The 17574-nt window shown below is 47.7% G+C and overlaps 1 protein-coding gene across 7 annotated transcripts in view; it reads left to right on the forward strand.

Annotated features, from left to right (window-relative positions):
• Positions 1-17574, forward strand: part of ZDHHC14 (zDHHC palmitoyltransferase 14) — a 294720-nt gene that overhangs the window by 203836 nt on the left and 73310 nt on the right. For all 7 annotated transcript variants that reach the window (XM_035297030.3, XM_035297033.3, XM_035297035.3 and 4 more), the window contains exon 3: positions 4830-4988. In XM_035297030.3, the coding sequence (XP_035152921.1) occupies positions 4830-4988 (159 nt within the window). The remainder of the gene's footprint in view (positions 1-4829; positions 4989-17574) is intronic.

Genomic DNA, 17574 nt, shown 5'->3' on the forward strand with positions numbered 1-17574 from the left:
AGTGAGACTCTATCTTTAAAAATTAAAAACATACACACACACACACACACACACACACACATATATATTTTAATGAAGACTGCAGGGAGGGCCATACCTTTTAGAGCCCCTGAATCATGACATATGAGTCATGGGTACTGTCTATGAATGACAGCAGCCCTGCTGAGGGGCAGAACAGCACAGCTCTCCAGATACCCTGAGCTGTTCTAAATCACCAAGTGCTCTGCATGAAAATGCTTGGGTGCTGGGTGTGTTCTGTGACGCAGCCCCTCACCTGGCTAAGCTGTGTTCTCTGAGTTTAGCTCTTTATCATGCAAGTGAGTGTATTTGAGCACATAATAAAGAGGCATGTAGAAATGTGTGGACTGGGGAGTATTTACGGGCACCCCACAGTGGGGTTCTCCAACCTGAAAGTTTCAATCACTGGGGAATCTCAGTGAAATGCAGATTCCCATTCCATAGCTGGGACAAGCCGAGAACCTATTTCTCTGCTAGGCTGTCAGATAATACGGATGCTGGTGGGCCACTCTTGGAGCAGGGTTTCTCATCTTTGGCTGCAGACTCCCGTCTGTATTAGTCCATTTTCACACTGCTGTAAAAAACTACCTGAGGCTGGGTAATTTATAAAGAAAAGAGGTTTTACTGGCTCATGGTTCCACAAGTTGTGCAGGAAGCCTGGCTAGGGAGGTCTCAGGAAACTTACAATCATGGAGGAAGGAAAAGAGGAAAGAAGGAAAAGAGGAGGGTCATAAATGGGCAGAGCAGGAGGAAGAGGGCACAGTGGGGAGGTGCTGCACACTTTTAAACAACCAGATCTCATGAGAACTCACTATCAAAAGAACAGCAAGGGGGAAATCCACCCCCATGATCCAAAAACCTCCCACCAGGCCCTTCCTCTGATATGGGGATTACAATTCAACAGGAGATTTGGGCAGGACACAAAACCAAACCATATCAACATCTCTGCAGAGTTTGTAGACATCTCAGTGCTTGATATGGTTTCGCTATGTCCCCACCGAAATCTCATCTTGAATTGTAGTTCCCATAATCACCACGTGTCATGGGAGGGACCCAGTGGGAGGTAACTGAATCATGGGGGCGGTTACCTCCATGCTATTCTCAAGATAGTGAGTTCTCATTAGATCTGATAGTTTTATAAGAGGCTTTTACCTCTTTGCTTGGTGCTTCTCCTTCCTGCCTGTGAAGGATGTGTTTGCTTCCTTTTCTGTTGTGATTGTAAGTTTCCTGAGGCCTCCCAAGCCCTTCAGAATTGTGAGTCAATTAAACCTCTTTCCTTTATAAATTACCCAGTCTTGGGTATGTCTTTATAATAGCATAAGAATGGACTAATACAGTAAATTCCTACTGGGTAGTGGGACACTCCTATAAGGATACCTGAAAATGTAGAAGTGACTTTGGAACTTGGTAACAGGCAGAGGTTGGAATAGTTTGGAAGGCTCAGAAGAAGACAGGAAGATGTGGGAAAGTTTGGAACTTCCTGGAGACTTGTTGAATGGCTTTGACCAAAATGCTGATAGTGATGTGGACAATGAAGTCCAGGCTGAGGTGGTCTCAGATGGAAATGAGAAACTTCCTGGGAACAAGAATAAAGGTGACTTTTGCTATGATTTAGCAAAGAAACTGGTGGCATTTTGCCTCTGCCCTAGAGATTTGTGGAACTTTGAACTTGAGAGAGATGATCTAAGGTACTGGTGGAAGAAATTTCTAAGCAGCAAAGCATTTGAGACGAGACAGAGCATAGAAGTTAGGAAAATTTGTAGCCTACTCATGCAGTAGAAAAGAAAAACCCATTTTATGGGGAGAAATTTAAGCTAACAGCAGAAATTTGCATAAGAAACAAGGAGTTGAATGTTAATCACCAAGACAATGGGAAAAATGTCTTCAGGACATGTCAGAGACCTTTGCAGGAGCTCCTCCCATCACAGGCCCAGAGGTCTAGGAGGAAAAAAATGGTTTCCTGGGTCAAGTCCAGGGCCCCCCTGCTGTGTGCAGCCTGTAGACTCTACCCCAGCCACTCCAACCATAGCTAAAAGGGTCCAAGGTACAGCTCAGGCCATGGCTTCAGAGAATGCAAGCCCCAACCATTGGCAGCCTCCATGTGGTGTTGGTCCTGTGGGTGCACAGAAGACAAGAACTGAGATTTGGGAACCTCCGCCTGGATGTCAGAAGATGTTTGGAAATGCCTGGATGTTCAGGCAAAAGTTTTCTGCAGGGGTGGAGCCCTCATGGAGAACCTCTGTTAGGGCAGTGTAGGTGGGAAATGTGGGGTCAGAGCCCCCACACAGAGTCCCCACTGGGGCACTGCCTATTGAAGCTGTCCTTCAGACCCCAGAATGTTTGCTCAGAAAAGCTGCAGACACTCAACACCACCCATGAAAGCAGCTGAGAGCAGGGCTGTACCCTGCAAAGCCATAGGGGTGGACCTGCCCAAAGCTGTGGGAGCCTATCTCTTGCATCAGTGTGACTTGGATGTGAGACATGGAGTCAAAGGAAAATATTTTGGAACCTTAAGGTTTAATGACTGACCTATTAGATTTTGGACTTGCACAGGACCTGTAGCCTATTTGTTTTGGCCAATTTCTTCCATTTGGAACAGGTGTATTTACCCAATGTCTGTACTGTACCCCCATTGTATCTAGGAAATAAGTAACTTGCTTTTGATTTTACAGACTCGTAGATGGAAGAAACTTGCCTTGTCTCAGATGAGACTTTGGACTTGGACTTTTGGGTTAATGCCGGAATAAGCTAAGACTTTAGGGAGCTGTTGGAAAGGCATGATTGTGTTTTGAAATGTGAGGACATGAGATTTGGGAGGGACTAGGAGCAGCAGGATATGGTTTGACCATGTCCCCACCTAAATCTCATCTTGAGTTGTGGTTCCCATAATCCCCACATGTCATGGGAGGGACCTAATTGAATCATGGAGGTGGTTACCCCCATGTTGTTCTTGTGATAGTGATCTCATGAGATCTGATTCTTTTATAAGGGGCTTTTCCCCCTTTGCTTGGCACCTGTCCTTCCTGCTGCCATGTGAAGGATGTGTTTGTTTCCCTTTCTGTCATGATTGTAAGTTTCCTGAGGCCTCCCCAGCCCTACAGAACTGTGAATCAACTAAACCTCTTTTCTTTATAAATTATTCAGTCTTGGGTATGTCTTTAGTAGCAGCATGAAAACAGACTAATACAGTGTCCCACACCAATGAAAGAATCTCTGAGGGCAGGACCAGGATCTCAGCAGTTCTGCTCCCTGATTCTTGCCCAGGATGAGTTGGTGTTGTGTGACAGGCCTGAGTGGGTAATGGGACTGATTCCTACCACTTTGGAAATGAACCAAAAATATTTTGCAACCGTCTTTGAGAGTGTGTGCTTAAAGAGGGTGAGAATTAAAATGAACAGTTATCTTTAACATTACCAGCTCTGATGCTGCCCGGGACTGATCCAGTCCCTTAAGTCTGGCTTGCATCTGTCAGCCACAGAGTCTCAGCTGAAGCCCTCATAGAAGTTCTTGCTATTCTCCCTCTGCCCCTGTACTCCTGTTCTTGACTACACAGTCAGCTGCCCCAAATTCTTCTTGTTAAGGCTAATAGGGCTGTGAGGGGTCTAGGTGAAATAAAACTGGAAGTTTTGTCTTCCCAGAGAGCAGGGGTTCTCAACCTTTGCCCACATGAGAACAATCAGGGTCATTCTGATTTAATGGATCTAGGGCAGGGTTCACACCTTAGGGGAGTTTTAAAAGCTCCCTTTTGATACTAATGTGAAATCAGAGACTGTAAGATAAAATGGAAATTTTAAAATTCTACGTTTGTATTTTCAATGACATTTTTAGAACTGGTTCTGAAAATCAAAGGTGCTATTGAGATGATAAAATGTAGAAATGATTTTTTTTTGAGACGGATTGTTGCTCTGTCACGAGGCTGGAGTGCAGTGGCACGATCTCAGCTCACTGCAATCTCCTGGTTCAAGAGATCTCCTGCCTCAGCCTCCTGAGTAGCTGGGATTATGGGAATGCACCACCACACCCAGCTAATTTTTGCATTTTTAGTAGAGATGGGTTTTACCATGTTGGCCAGGATGGTCTCGATCTTCTGACTTCGTGATCCACCCACCTCGGCCTCCCAAAGTGCTGGGATTACAGGTGTGAGCCACCTCACCCAGCAGAAATGATTCTCAAAATATACATTTAATACTTTTTCAAAAATGTATTTTTTACAATCTGCATTCTCCCCCTCCCATTCTATACTTGGCATTTTTGAGGAAGCCATTGGGCAAATTGAAGGGACCCTAGAGCTGGATTTGGAGTCCAGCATTCCAGGACAGTGAATTAGGGTGGTATGTTAATTAGGGCAAGGCTAGTAGCTGTAACAAGTACCACTCTAGCCTTCCCAGGTTTAAAGCAGGAGTTTAGGCTCATAGACCTGTGCAGGCAGGAAGAGCTCGGGGTGGCCCTCCTCTGTGCAGTCAGGCAGGTCCCCAGGGGTGGCTCCCAAGGTGGCCGGGGCCTCTCCTGCCACCTGCAGGGAGGGGAGGGGGAAGAAGGAATGGGGCGGGGTTCCACAGGGAGGACCTGGCTGGGTGGGGCTACGTGTGCGGCACTGGCCAGAGCTCAGTCACGTGGCCCCGGCACGTGTGCAACAAAGGAGGCCGGAGTCCCGGTGGAGGGCGAGTCCCGGAGCTGGCCCGAGTTAAGCATGGGCACCGGGGCCCTGCCAGCCGCTGTGCCTGCCGCCCCCGGGAGCTCACACTCCAGGCGGATGGGTCCCGCCGAGGCCAAGGGAAGGTCTGAAGGGTTTTTTCTTCTTTCCTCCACAGATATCGCAAACGGCACCAGTTCAGGGGGGTACCGCCCGCCTCCCAGAACCAAGGAAGTCATCATCAATGGCCAGACCGTGAAACTTAAATACTGTTTCACCTGCAAGATTTTCCGGCCCCCTCGCGCCTCCCATTGCAGCCTTTGTGATAACTGCGTAGGTGAGTAGCGCCTGGGCGGAGCCTGGCGGGAGCCTGGGGCCTGCGGGTGGGCTCTGCGCCTCTGCCTCCCCGCGCCAGTAATGGTTATTATTTCAGCGCATTTGCCTCTTGCCACTGATCCGGGTCACCCGACCTAGACTCACCAAATCTCTTTTGTATTCTCTTTACACCCTGCACCGCCCTAGGCCGAGTCTCCCCCAGCACAGGCACCCAAGGCTGGCAGGTCAGCAGGTACTGGAAATAAAACCGTGTCACCCCGCCCAGGTCCCTCAATTGCCACAGGGCTGGCCGCACACCTACTGGAGGCATCCTTGTGCAGGCGTTTGTCCCGATTCCTCAGAGGGGCTGGGTGCTTTCGATCCCCAGCCCTTCTAGGGACATTTCGAGGCAGGGTCTGGGAGACTCCTCCGGGAGCTGCAGTTAGGATGTGTACCCTTCTCGGAGACTTCCCGGAGACTTCCCGGAGACCACCAGGACCTCTGCTCTCTGCCTCCCAGCTTCTGCCAGGACAGGCTAGGGAAACAGGCAGAGGGAACTGAGTCAGAGGTCTGCAGCTGTAAGGCTGGGCCCCACCACCAGCCCAGCACTGGCCTTCTACAGGTGACCCGGGCCCAGCCCCTGGGATTATTTGGCAAGGGCCTCTTGTCACTGCAGACTGAGAGCCGCTCCACACACCCACAGACCGTCTTCTCTCTGTGGTCTCTGTGGCTGGAACTGTGAGAGATGAGGTTGGCAAGGAGATGGCAGGACACCCAAGTGACAGGAAGGGAAGCAAGAAGAGGACAGAAGCTTTCCCACAGTGAGAAGACTCGTAGCCTGCATCCAGCGGAAGGGACCAGGGTATTCCTGAGAGAATAAGCAGTGGAAACCCTGTTACCTGGTAGCTGAAAGGATAGGGGTGCACCTCAGAACAAACCTAGTTTCCCTGAGTAACAGCACTGCGTGAGTCTTAGAATTTGTAGTCTCAATTCTTCTTGAGTGGGTTTGAGCCGGTCCTTCCCAAGCACAATAAATAAATGTCACTTTGCATGGGAAAGGAGAGAAGAAAAATGCAGCTTCCCAGGCCGTTCAGAAGAGCAGTTTTCTTTATTGAATAAGTTTGGAAGTCATACGGGCCTTCTTGAGGAAAATAAGATTTTATAATGTATGTCCTGCTGTGCAAAGGCGTCTTCCATTTCTTTGTCTTAAATTTACTTTACCCTAACTTTAATAATTACAGTTTGGCACACACCTCGTGTCTTCTCTGTCAGGCCTCGTCTTGGTTTTATTAACGTAGGTAAATGACTTTCAGCCTCGCCTCCCCAACGGAACAGTATGGAACGTGTTCTGTGTCTCCCATGTAGTAAGCAGCTGTCAGTTAGGAGCCTGATATCTGGCACTATGGCCTAGGCTCAAATACCAGCTGCGTGACTTAGGCCAGGCACTGAAATGCCCTATGCCTCAGTTTCCTCATTTCTATGGTGGGGTCGATAACTGCCTGCTGCATGGGATGATGGAGAGAATAAATGAATGAACGGGTGGAAAGGGCCTGGCGTGTGGCAAACGCTCTGTAATTGTTAGCTGCTAGTGCTGTTGTCACTCCTGCTCCCAGGTTAGTTTTGATTGGCTTTCTCTGCACAATGTCTTGATCTCTATAGATGCAATGACCAAAACTACACCTAGTTCTCCGTGGGTGGGGGGCAGACCGGGATTTCTACAAGGACACACAACAACCCTTGTTTGATTACCGATACCCTTCCTAGTGACACCAGCCCCAGTGTCCATTCCACACCCATCTTGGGGACAATTTAAGCTGAATGAGCACGGCGTCATAAATATCTCTGGGGGAGCAGTCTCCCTGTAGGAGTTCTCAGGACCCTTTCTTGGGTTGTGATTTTGACCTCCAGGCCTTTGACATGATAGGATAGTGTGTGTCTCACACCTGTGCGCATAAACTGTTCTGTCATTCTGCATGCCTTCTCCTGGAGGGCTAATGCCTTGTTCTAGTCTGTATTTTGGTAGGTAGGGTGTTATCTACAAAACTAAAGGGGCTGCTGGGCACTTCCTTCTCTTTATCATTTATAAAACTTTTTACTTATTTCTAAACACCCCACTGTTTCCACTCATTTATCCTACGTTTCTTGTCTCTAGGCCAGATTTTTTTAAAAATTGAGATGGCGTCTTGCTCTGTCACCCAGGTTGGAGTGCAGTGGTGCGATCTCAGCTCACTGCAACCTCCACCTCCTGGGTTCAAGTGATTCTCCTGCTTCGGCCTCCCGTGGTGGCAGGTGCATGCCACCATGCCTGGCTAATTTTTTTGTATTTTTGTTAGAGATGAGGTTTCATCATGTTTGCCAGGTTGGTCTTGAACTTCTGGCCTCCAGTGATCCATCTGCCTTGGCCTCCTGAAGCACTGGGATTACAGGTGCAAGCCACTGCTCCCAGCCTAGGCTAGATTTTTAATCAGAATCAAAACTTTCTTTCCAATTTCCTGTGACTTACTGTTTTAAAATTCCTTTTGGATTATTGCCAGAGATGTTCCAAAAGTTCATATAGTTACTCACATTTGTTCCCTCCCATTGCCCATAGATGTACATGTTCCTTAAAGAACCCTGACGAATGAGATTCATCACAAATATCTATGCCTTCCCCTGGTGACGGCGTACTTCTGCATGTGTGATAGGGTCCTCTCCTGTGCGTTCTACCAGACATGAACCTAGGAGTCACCAGGCTGTAATAGGCCAGGAGCCAGGCCTCCACGCTTCTGGTACATTAAAGTCACGGTGGCCACTCAGCACCCGCAAGCAAGCATGGTGGTGGTCTATGCATGGGAGACCCAGAACAGGAAAGAGAAAGGGAAAGGAGAGGAAGTGGGGAAGTTTGGGGTGGGGTCTAGAGGAGAAAGACTGGGACCCAGGAGCACACCGCAAGCCACGGCGTCTGAGTGGTACTCAGGGCCAGCTCCGTGGGGACAGGTGAAGACATAGTATATGACTGATCTAAAATAAAGCTGCCCACAGGGCTCCTCAAGACACCACCCAGTGATTCACACCTGCATAGCTGTGGTTTTCCAGTTAATTGCGGGACACGGGGGCCTTGCGTATGACTGATGAGCAGGACAGCGGAGTGGACCTTCTGCAATCAGAAAAATAGAGTGGAAGGCAAATGTCTCCCACTGAGAAGTGGAATTGCAGAAGTAGCCATGATCTTATTTTTAGATGGAAAGTTTTGACGGAAAGAATTCTTTTTGCAGCAAGGGAAATAATACAGTGGTGTGCTGGAGGCCAAGGTGGGAACCTATGGCTTCCCTTACCTTGTAATGAGCGGGTTTGAGCTGGTCCTTCCCAAGCACAATAAATAAATGTCACTTTGCACGGGAGAGGAGAGAAGAAAAATGTAGTTTCCCAGGCCGCTCAGAAGAGCAGTTTTCTTTATTAAATAAGTTTGGAAGTCATAGGGGCCTTTTCAGATGAGGACTGAGGAAAGAGCTTTCTCTGTCAACTACACAGCTGGTTGGCAGGCGCTAGTGGTTAGGGACCTGGGTCTGAGGACACACGGACCAGGGCTGAATCCTGGTCCTCTCACTCAGTAATACTGGAGCCCGGCAAGGGGTCTGAACACTCCCAGCTGTTACCACATCTGTAAGATAGGATGTGATCCTAGTGCTACCTCCCAGGTTTCTTTTGAAGATTAACTGAGATAGTGCCCCCCACAGCAACCAGCACAGACAGACCTGTGGGACAATGACGGGTCAGTAAGCGCACGGCTGGCCATTGGTATTCTCATCAGCGACGGGAATGGTTCCGTCAGTGCTCCCAAGTAACTGATTCAAACGAGAAGCATCTTCACAAGGCGGTAGGAATCGCCTTGCTTCTCTGTGACCTGGAAGGATTTAGATGACCTGCCGCGATCGACGTGAATATATTTTCTGTCTCTCTCTGACTTTGTCCCTGTTGCCTGTTTCTGTCTGTCTCTTCCTCTGAATCCTTGTCTGACTCTGGTTCCCTCTGCGACTCGTCATTGCATTGCTTCTGCACATGTGGGACACAGCATTTGGGTTGTTTATTTATCCAGGCGGGCTTTGAGGTTATGGAATATTTTTAAACAACCAACAGCTGGGGCCGGAGAGCCACCTCTTCTCGCTCAGATCCTTATATCCCTCAAATCATTAAAGTGAGAGAAACTGAAGGGGCTGAAGAGGCAAAACATGGGCCTGTGAGACACTCTCAGGCTCGCTGTATGTGTTCTAAAGCCCCAGGTGTGTGCTGCCTTTGTTTTTCTGACAGGGTGGGCCCTATGAGGGATGTCTCTGGTGGGCCCTAGTCCAGCCTCAGAATGGCCAGCAGCTTTCACTGGAATTGGGTATTTTTAGTACAGCCTAAACCTATAATAAGAAGGGATTTACATGATCTAGATTTAATAACACACTGTGGGCAAACTAATAAGAAAGTTTGCTAGACAGTAAGATGAAGCAATGTAAGCATTTGTAGCTGAGTTACATGAGAGTCCACCTAACTCTGGCCAGACCCAGGCAGCTTAGTCTCGAGGCTGAGAGGTGGCCTCTGGAGGCAGCTGCTCCCTGGGTCCCAGCCCTGCTGTCCTGTATGAGCAAGGGGACTGTCTCTGCACCTGTGATGCCACATCTGGAGGTGCTGTGAGGACAAAGGAAGTAGCACATGGAGCTCTCAGGCCATGCCAGTGCCCAGGGACTTCAAGCAGCACCAGCCTCCTCCCCCATTCAGGGTGTGCCCTGTTCCCTTGTCTTCTGTCCTTTTTGGTGTGGGTGCCACAAAGAGCCTCCAGGTGCCCTCTGCAGGGACTCCATGTCCAGTCGCTTTTATTTCTGGCAGGGCTTTTCCACCCTCTTTCAATTAGCCAGGCATGGTGGCGCATGCCTGTAATCCCCACTACTCGGGAGGCTGAGGCAGGAGAATCACTTGAACTTGGGAGGCAGAGGTTGCAGTGAGCCAAGATAGTGCCATTGCACTCCAGCCTTGACAACAAGAGCGAAACTATGTCAAAAAAAAAAAAAAGTCATAAATCCTTACAGGCTCCCTTTCTCATTCCCCCACCTCTTTCTGGCTGTGCTCTTCCTCTCCCAGGCACCTGATGGCATCTTACTGCACGCTCTGCCTTCTGTCCCACAGTGTCTCCCCGCTGTTGCTCTCCTGCTTTCTCTATGTGGACTTCTGAGCTCAGACTGCGGAAACCTTGTGTGTTGCGTACATTCTGTTGTGTGCTGCCCACAAGAACCCGGCCACTGCTTCACAGTGGTGTATTAAGAGGTTGGACATGGCAGAGGTTTGGCCCTGCGGCTGCCTTCTGGTGTGGATTAGCACTCAGGAATGACCTTGCAACTATTTGGGTGTGATGAGAGGGCTATTAATTTCCCATAGGAAAGTAAGTCATGGGAGGGGAATGAAGGGAGCTGGGATTTGTATCCTCCTAGGAACCCAAACAAACAGGACTTCACTCTGCCTCCTGGTTTCCAGTATCTCTTCATTTCACCAGCGTTGAATGAGCATCTATGTATTAGGCACCGTAACAATAACTAGGCATGTGAAAATAGGAGACAGTCCCCAGGGATCCTTATTAAGAGCAGACCAAGGAGAACTCAAGGCAGACAGTATTGTATTTATCATATCACACAGGTTAAAGAGTAATTTTGTATTGGCTAAGAGTAGAATTAAGTCATCAATATTTATGTACCAAATAGCATTGCATCAAAATATATAAAGTAAAAGTTGTTAGAAAATGCAAAGGCAATTTGTTATATACATAATGGTAGTGAGAAACAATAGCATATATCTGTTTTGATGGCCCAGGTCACAAGCTGTAAGTAGAATATACCATGTATAAGTATAATAAATATATGTTGAACTTTTTTTTATAGAGTGTACTTATTATGTTCAATCATCCATGGAATATTTACAAAAATTAATCATACCGGGCCCAAAACATTTTCCAACTTTCTAAAAGCAGGCATCACACTGAAAATGTCATCTGACGGTACAATAAAGCTAGAAATGAATCCCAAAGATATAAATGCACAAACATAGCTAACTGTAACGCTTTTTATGAAACAACTTTTAAAACTTTTTGTAAATCTTTCTAAAGAGGCTTTTCCTAAATCTTGGGTGACAGAAACTTCAAAACTACAGTTGTAGAATATTTAGAAAATGGCAGCAAGAACAGTGCAAAAGAAAACCATGCCATTCAGAATTCTATATTTCAAACGTGAGAAATAGTTAACCTAAACAGAAGAGGAACTAGCTGGAAGACTGCCGGGTTGCCGGTAGAATCAACAAGGAGGCTGGAGAATGAGGCTGAGAAACAGGAACAGTGGAGGACGCTGTCGCACTGCCGCAGGATTTGCAGGAGGCAGGTGCCACAGGTAGGACATATGTGGCTCCGTCACTGAGTTCCCTCTGCTGCAGCTGTCGACTCGAAACTCTGACTCTGTCTGCAGAGACCACAACTCCATTCAGAGACCTGGGTGGGAGGCCCTGGCTGGCCAGGCGAAGGCAGCGACTACCCCAGACTCAGCATTTATAATGAGGATGGGAGGGTGGGGCCCAGCGTTCCACCTGTTTTGGGATTCTCCCCACACGGGAAGTTTACTTTAATGGTGGATGGCCAACAAAATAAAATACTCCAGAAAGTCTAGTACAGAAAACAAAACTGAACTTAGAAACAAATAAATGAACAAAGCATCCATCTCCAGAAGACAGAAAAAGGGCAGCAAAATAAACTTAAGGGAAACCAGAAGAAAATTGCCTTGGAAAACAGGACAACCCATATGACGCCGAATCTAATTCTTTAGAAAACAAACAACCAGGAGATTAACATCTGGTAAGACAAAGAAAATTTAAAAAGTGGAAATAGCAGATTCAAATGAAACAAATACAGGTGGGATTTTTTTCTGTATTAATGGGAAATATATTATTTTGCATGTTGTGTTACTCTGCACCAACTGATTTGAAAAATCTCAGTGAAACATGATTTTATAGGAAATGGGCCAAGGGATAAAGTAGAAAACTGGAATTGATTACTGGCCTGAAAAGCTGCAGAGTCTGCTGAAGACTCGTGTGAAAAAGGTGCTGGCCCCAGACAGCTTACTTCCTATGTTCTGAGGCGTGTCTGAGAGCTTCTAAAAGGTTGAATGGGTTTGCAGTTCATTTCACCAAAATAGTATAATGCCAACACCAAAACCTGACAAAAATAACAAGCAAAAAAAAAAAAAAAAACCCACCTTTATTTATAAACATTACAACAAGCCAACATGAAGACGAAGCAAACTTCATCTAGCAGTATAGTAAAGAATTAGTCATGACCTGGAAGGGTGTAATTCAGGAATGTGATTTTTTTTAATGTTAATAAAACTGTTAGTGTTGAGTCAATAGGTCAAAAGATGAAAGGTATATATGATCATGATAATAGATACTTAAAGGGGATTTAATAAAATGTGACATTTGTTTCTTTTTTTGTGTGACAGAGTCTTGTTCTGTCACCCAGGCTGGTGTGCAGTGGTGCAATGTTGGCTCACTGCAACCTCCGCCTCCCGGGTTCAGGTGATTCTCCTGCCTCAGTCTCCTGAGTAGCTGGGATTACAGGTGTGCACCACCAACCCCGGCTAATTTTTGTATTTTTAGTAGAGACAGGGTTTCATTATGTTGGCCAGGCTGGTCTCGAACTCCTGACCTCAAGTGATCAGCCTGCCTTGGCCTTCCAAAGTGCTGCGATTATAGGTGTGAGCCACCACACCTGGTTGTGACATTCACTTCTAACTGTAGACCTCAGCGTATCAAGATTGGGAGGTGTGGTAGGCAGAATTCTGACCCCCATGACTGCCACTTCCCCCTCACACCCCCCGCCCCGGGTTGCTCCAATGATTATGTCACCTTGCTTGACAGAAGGGACTTTGCAGATGTCATAAAAGGTGACTAATCAGCTAACTTGAGAGAGTTTATCCTGGATAATCCAAGGGGCCCAATGTAATTCCAAGAGCCCTCAGGAGCCGAGCTGGAGCAATGCCGTGGCCAGGGCAGCTGCTCCACCTGCAGTCAGGGCCTGTGACGAGCTCTGGGCTGGTGGTAGGATGCACTGCCTTCCATCCCGCTCCGAAGGGGCACCCAGGCCTCCTCCTGCACCGCATCATGAGATCAAGAGATCGAGACCACCCTGGCCAGCATGGTGAATCCCTGTCTTTACTAAAAATCCAAAAAATTAGCTGGGTGTGGTGGTGCACACCTGTAATCACAGCTACTAGGGAGAGTGAGGCAGGAGAGTTGCTTGAACACAGGAGGTGGAGGTTGCAGTGAGTCAAGATCACATCACTTGTGCTCCAGCCTGGGCGACAGCAAGACTCCATCTCAAAAAAAAGAATGTATTCAGTGCCAATGGGAGCTGTATGCAGGGGCTGAGAGAGCCCAGATTCCCCAGTTGGTCCCTATGCTGAGTTGCCAAGGCTAAGTAGGAGTTACTGGCCAGTGTGCAGACAGGCCCAGGGCGCTTAACAGTAGGACAGAGACTCAGGGATGTTGGGGGAGGCAGGGCATCCAGCCTAGCAGAGATGTCTGAAGGCATCAGTAAGGCCGGGCTCCTGAGCGTGCGCGGAGTCATTTGTTCTTCACCAGCCATGAGGATGCTTTCTCAGAGCTTTCTGGAGCGCTCCGGACCCGGGCTGGGTTCTGCTGCTGCTGAGGGTCCAGCCCCTTCATGCTAGCCTGTCAGTTTTGTCTTAATGTCTGAAGTTTTGTTATTTCTTTGTGGTTTAAGCAACAGACCCTGTAACTAAACTTAAAAATCGATCAAACAATCTAATTCATGCTTTTGGGTCCAAGCCACTGGTCATATCTACACGGTCTGCTAGTCACTGAGCTCTCTGGAAAGTTCCTGCACACCCCAGACCATTGGGCCATCGTCCCCCTGAGTGTCTGAAGTGGATGTTGCGTGGCTCACCGCAGGGTGGGATGTCCACAGTGCTTCGTGGCAGTGTCAGGACCCAGGGCTGGACGTGGAGAGTCGAGCAAGGAATCCAGCCATCTCTGTGGAAGGCTTTATGAAGCAAGCATTTACAATGAATCCAGAAGCATTTATGGACTGGCTGCCTTGTGCAAGTAAAGGGCAAATAAATTTCACACAGGTCTCCTGCCCTTAAGGAGTTTTCCACATAGGCATGACAAGTTAACCAACACCATAAAGAAGTGTTCGACAAGGTTGTAGCACTCTGGATCATCATTTTAGACCAGGATGTTCATTTTAGACCAATTCTCATAAAGGGGAGAAATGGGAGAAAAAACTGAGAAAAAGCTGACAGCAGCACTGAAAGCCCCTGGTTGCCCATCTAGGAAAAAGGGACTTGGCCCCTGGAGCACGAGGCTTGAACAGGAGAGTGAGGGCTGGAATTCTGCCCTAAGAGGACTGATCTGGCATCCAAGCAGAAAGCGAGTTGGTAATGGGTAATAGGCAGCTGTTGTCTGATGATGCTGTATTGCGAGCACCCTCAAACACCAGTGACCTGTAACAAGCAGCACTTCTCTTTCTCACGTGCCCATGGGATAGCTGGGACAGCTCTGGGGATTGGGCCAGGCTTGACCCCAGGCGTTGGTTCAGGTTCAGGTCTCCTCAAATGTTTTTCTGGGACCCAGGCTGAAGGGAGGGCAGCTGCCTATGGTACTGGCCACCATGGCCCAGAGCTGAGACATGCAGTATCCCTTACACCCTCTACCTGTGCAAAGACTCCATTGCCCAGGGAAGGCACATGGCATGTCAGTGGGACAGGAAAGGGCACACCACCTCCAGAGGGAGGGAAGTGAATACAGTTGGCCCTCTGTATTCATGGGTTCTACATCCATGGATTTAACCAACCTTGAATCAAATATACTAAGAAAAAAAAATGTCTGTACTGAATCTGTACAGGGCAGGTGGCTTGAGCCCAGGAGTTCAAAACCAGCCTGGGCAACATGGCAAAACTTTGTCTCTACAAAAAATGCAAAAATTAGCCACGTGTGGTGGCAGGCACCTGTAAGCCCAGCTACCCAGGAGGCTGAGGTGGGAGGATCACCTGAACCAGGGAGGTTGAGGCTACAGTGAGTCTTGATCACACCTCTGCACTCCAGCCTGGGCGATGGAGTGAAATCCTGTCTTAAAAAGACAAAAGTAATCTAGAGTTGACCTGGAGGATACTGGAGGATGTGCATGGGCTGTGTGCAAACACTACTTTATTTCTTATCAGGGACTTGAGCATCTGTGGGTTTTGGTATCTGAGGGAGGTCCTGGAACCAATGCCCCTTGGAAATAGAGGGATGACTGTGTTTACTAAGCCTCTCACATGAGGGGAGAGTTGAAGACCCAAGACCAGTTAAGTTATTTTCTAAGAAGCAGTTGTGCATTTGTTTCATCTTTATTTATTTTGAGACGGAGTCTCACTCTTGTCACCCAGGCTGGAGTGCAGTGGTGCAATTTTGACTCACTGCAATCTCTACCTCCCAAGTTCAAGTGATTCTCCTGCCTCGGCCTCCTAAGTAGCTGGGACTACAGGCGTGTGACACCATGCCCAGCTAATTTTTGTAATTTTAGTAGAGGCAGGGTTTTGCCCTATTGATCAGGCTGGTCTTGAACTCCTGACCTCAGGTGATCCACCAGCCTCGGCCTCCCAAAGTGCTGGGATTACAGGCATGAGACACCGTGCCCAGCCTTACACAGTGCCTTGCTGGGTGCCCAGTAATCTGTTTTTGATTTGAGTTGCCTAGAATTGAAATTGGCTTCCAGCAATGGATTTGGGAATTAGGGAAGCAGAAAGTGGAACATACCTTACCAGCCCAAGGTGTCTTCTTCCAAGCTATTTGTGGCTATGTCAGCCGATCCAGCTGCTCTCTGTTGGGTGTTGGCAATAAATGATTCACCAAATTCCACCCACTATTTGTAGGAGTTGGGCAGAACTGAGCTGCGAAAGCCTAGAAACTCTGATAGTGAATAATAACCCCTGTGCCTTAGTTTTGAAAGCTTAATACATGTTTGCACATTTTTTTAAAAACGAGTTATGAAAATAATTTGGTTTGCTGGAACAGGTTAAGTTTTATTTTGTTTTAAAAAGGTTGAAAACGATTTTAAATAAAAGACTAATTGATATGGAAAGATGATATTCTGGGAGATGCAAGAAGCAAATGTATTTAAAAATCCAGTAATGTGCCTGTGGAAATGTAATTATTATCTTTTTTCAAATGAAAGAAGTGAAATGAATACATAGAAACCGTTTGTGCTAGGATAGCTCTTCTGTTTTCCTAAAAACATCCTTCATTTATGTATGGATTCTTAGACAAGCAATGGGTTGGAAAGCGTCACCCCCATTTGCTCTGGAACTCAGATTCAGAGAGGGCAGAGACTTGCCCCCGATCAGATGGCAAAGTGAGAGCCGGAAGGCAGCCTCCCAGGCTCTGTGTGAAGGTTCATAACGGTTCATGGTCTTAGAGCAGAGAGGCACTCAGTGGGCCTGAAAGTGGGCAAGCAGCAGGTGGACAGGTCAGATTTTGACACGTGAGGAAGGCTGTGACTTCTGCCCCAGCCCAGAGGAATGTTGTCGAGTGTCCAGCAATTAGTGTCAACCATGAATGAGACTCCGAGTAGGCACAGTGGGTGGGGGGCAGGGGCATGCAGCAGAGGGGAAGAGGATGAACACATGTGGCCACCAGTCTGTAAAGGCTTTTGAAGACTCCATGAGGAGTAGCAAAGGTAACCATCTGTTATAAGCCAGCTGAGCCCAGGCAAAGTCGTAAATAAGTTCAACTTGCTAGTTCTTCCCCTAGTATTATCCTGAAGTTAGCAAGACAGGAGATATGTGCTGAGTACTTTTACATTTTTAAAAATTATCTCATATATGTATATGAAGATCGCATTACTCTCCTGAAATTATACTACCTGAACATTTTAGTTTTTGTGGTAACATAGGCTCTCTATGCCTCGGATTTCCCCCTTTAGTGTTCCCGTGAGTCCCTAAAGATCCAAGGACAGGCTGGGCACAGTGGCTCACACCTGTAATCCCAACACTTCGGGAGGCCAAGGCCAGTGGATCATCTGAGGTCAGGAGTTCGAGACCAGCCTAGCCAACATGGAGAAATCCTGTCTCTACTGAAAATACAAAAATAAGCCAGATGTGGTAGTACACACCTGTAATCCCAGGACTCGGGAGGCTGAGGCAGGATAATTGCTTGAACCTGGGAGGTGGAGCTTGCCGTGAGCAGACATTGCGCCACTGCACTCCAGCCTGGGGGAACAAGAGCAAAACTCCATCTCAGAAAACAAAAAAAGAGCTGAGGAGAGAGTTTAATGAGGTAAGCTGCATGCTTAGATGAGAAGATGCCAGAAATTTGATGGAAGGCAGCAACTTGGGTGGAAGCCATGAGCCTCACACATAGACATCCAGTGGTCCAGCCCCATGGTCTGGAGAGAGTGAGTTCCTTAAGAAGTCAGGGAGGATGCTCAGTGGCTGTGAAGGCAGTCAGAGAAGTCCCCTGGCCCCTGCGCAGAAGTGCCACCTATCCCTGGGGTCCTGTCACCTCCCAAGGCATGGCCTGACCCGGGGCCAAGAACTTTGCTTCTGGGGTTT

This window comes from Callithrix jacchus, chromosome 4 (assembly GCF_049354715.1).
Source record: "Callithrix jacchus isolate 240 chromosome 4, calJac240_pri, whole genome shotgun sequence".
Lineage (NCBI taxonomy): Eukaryota > Metazoa > Chordata > Mammalia > Primates > Cebidae > Callithrix > Callithrix jacchus.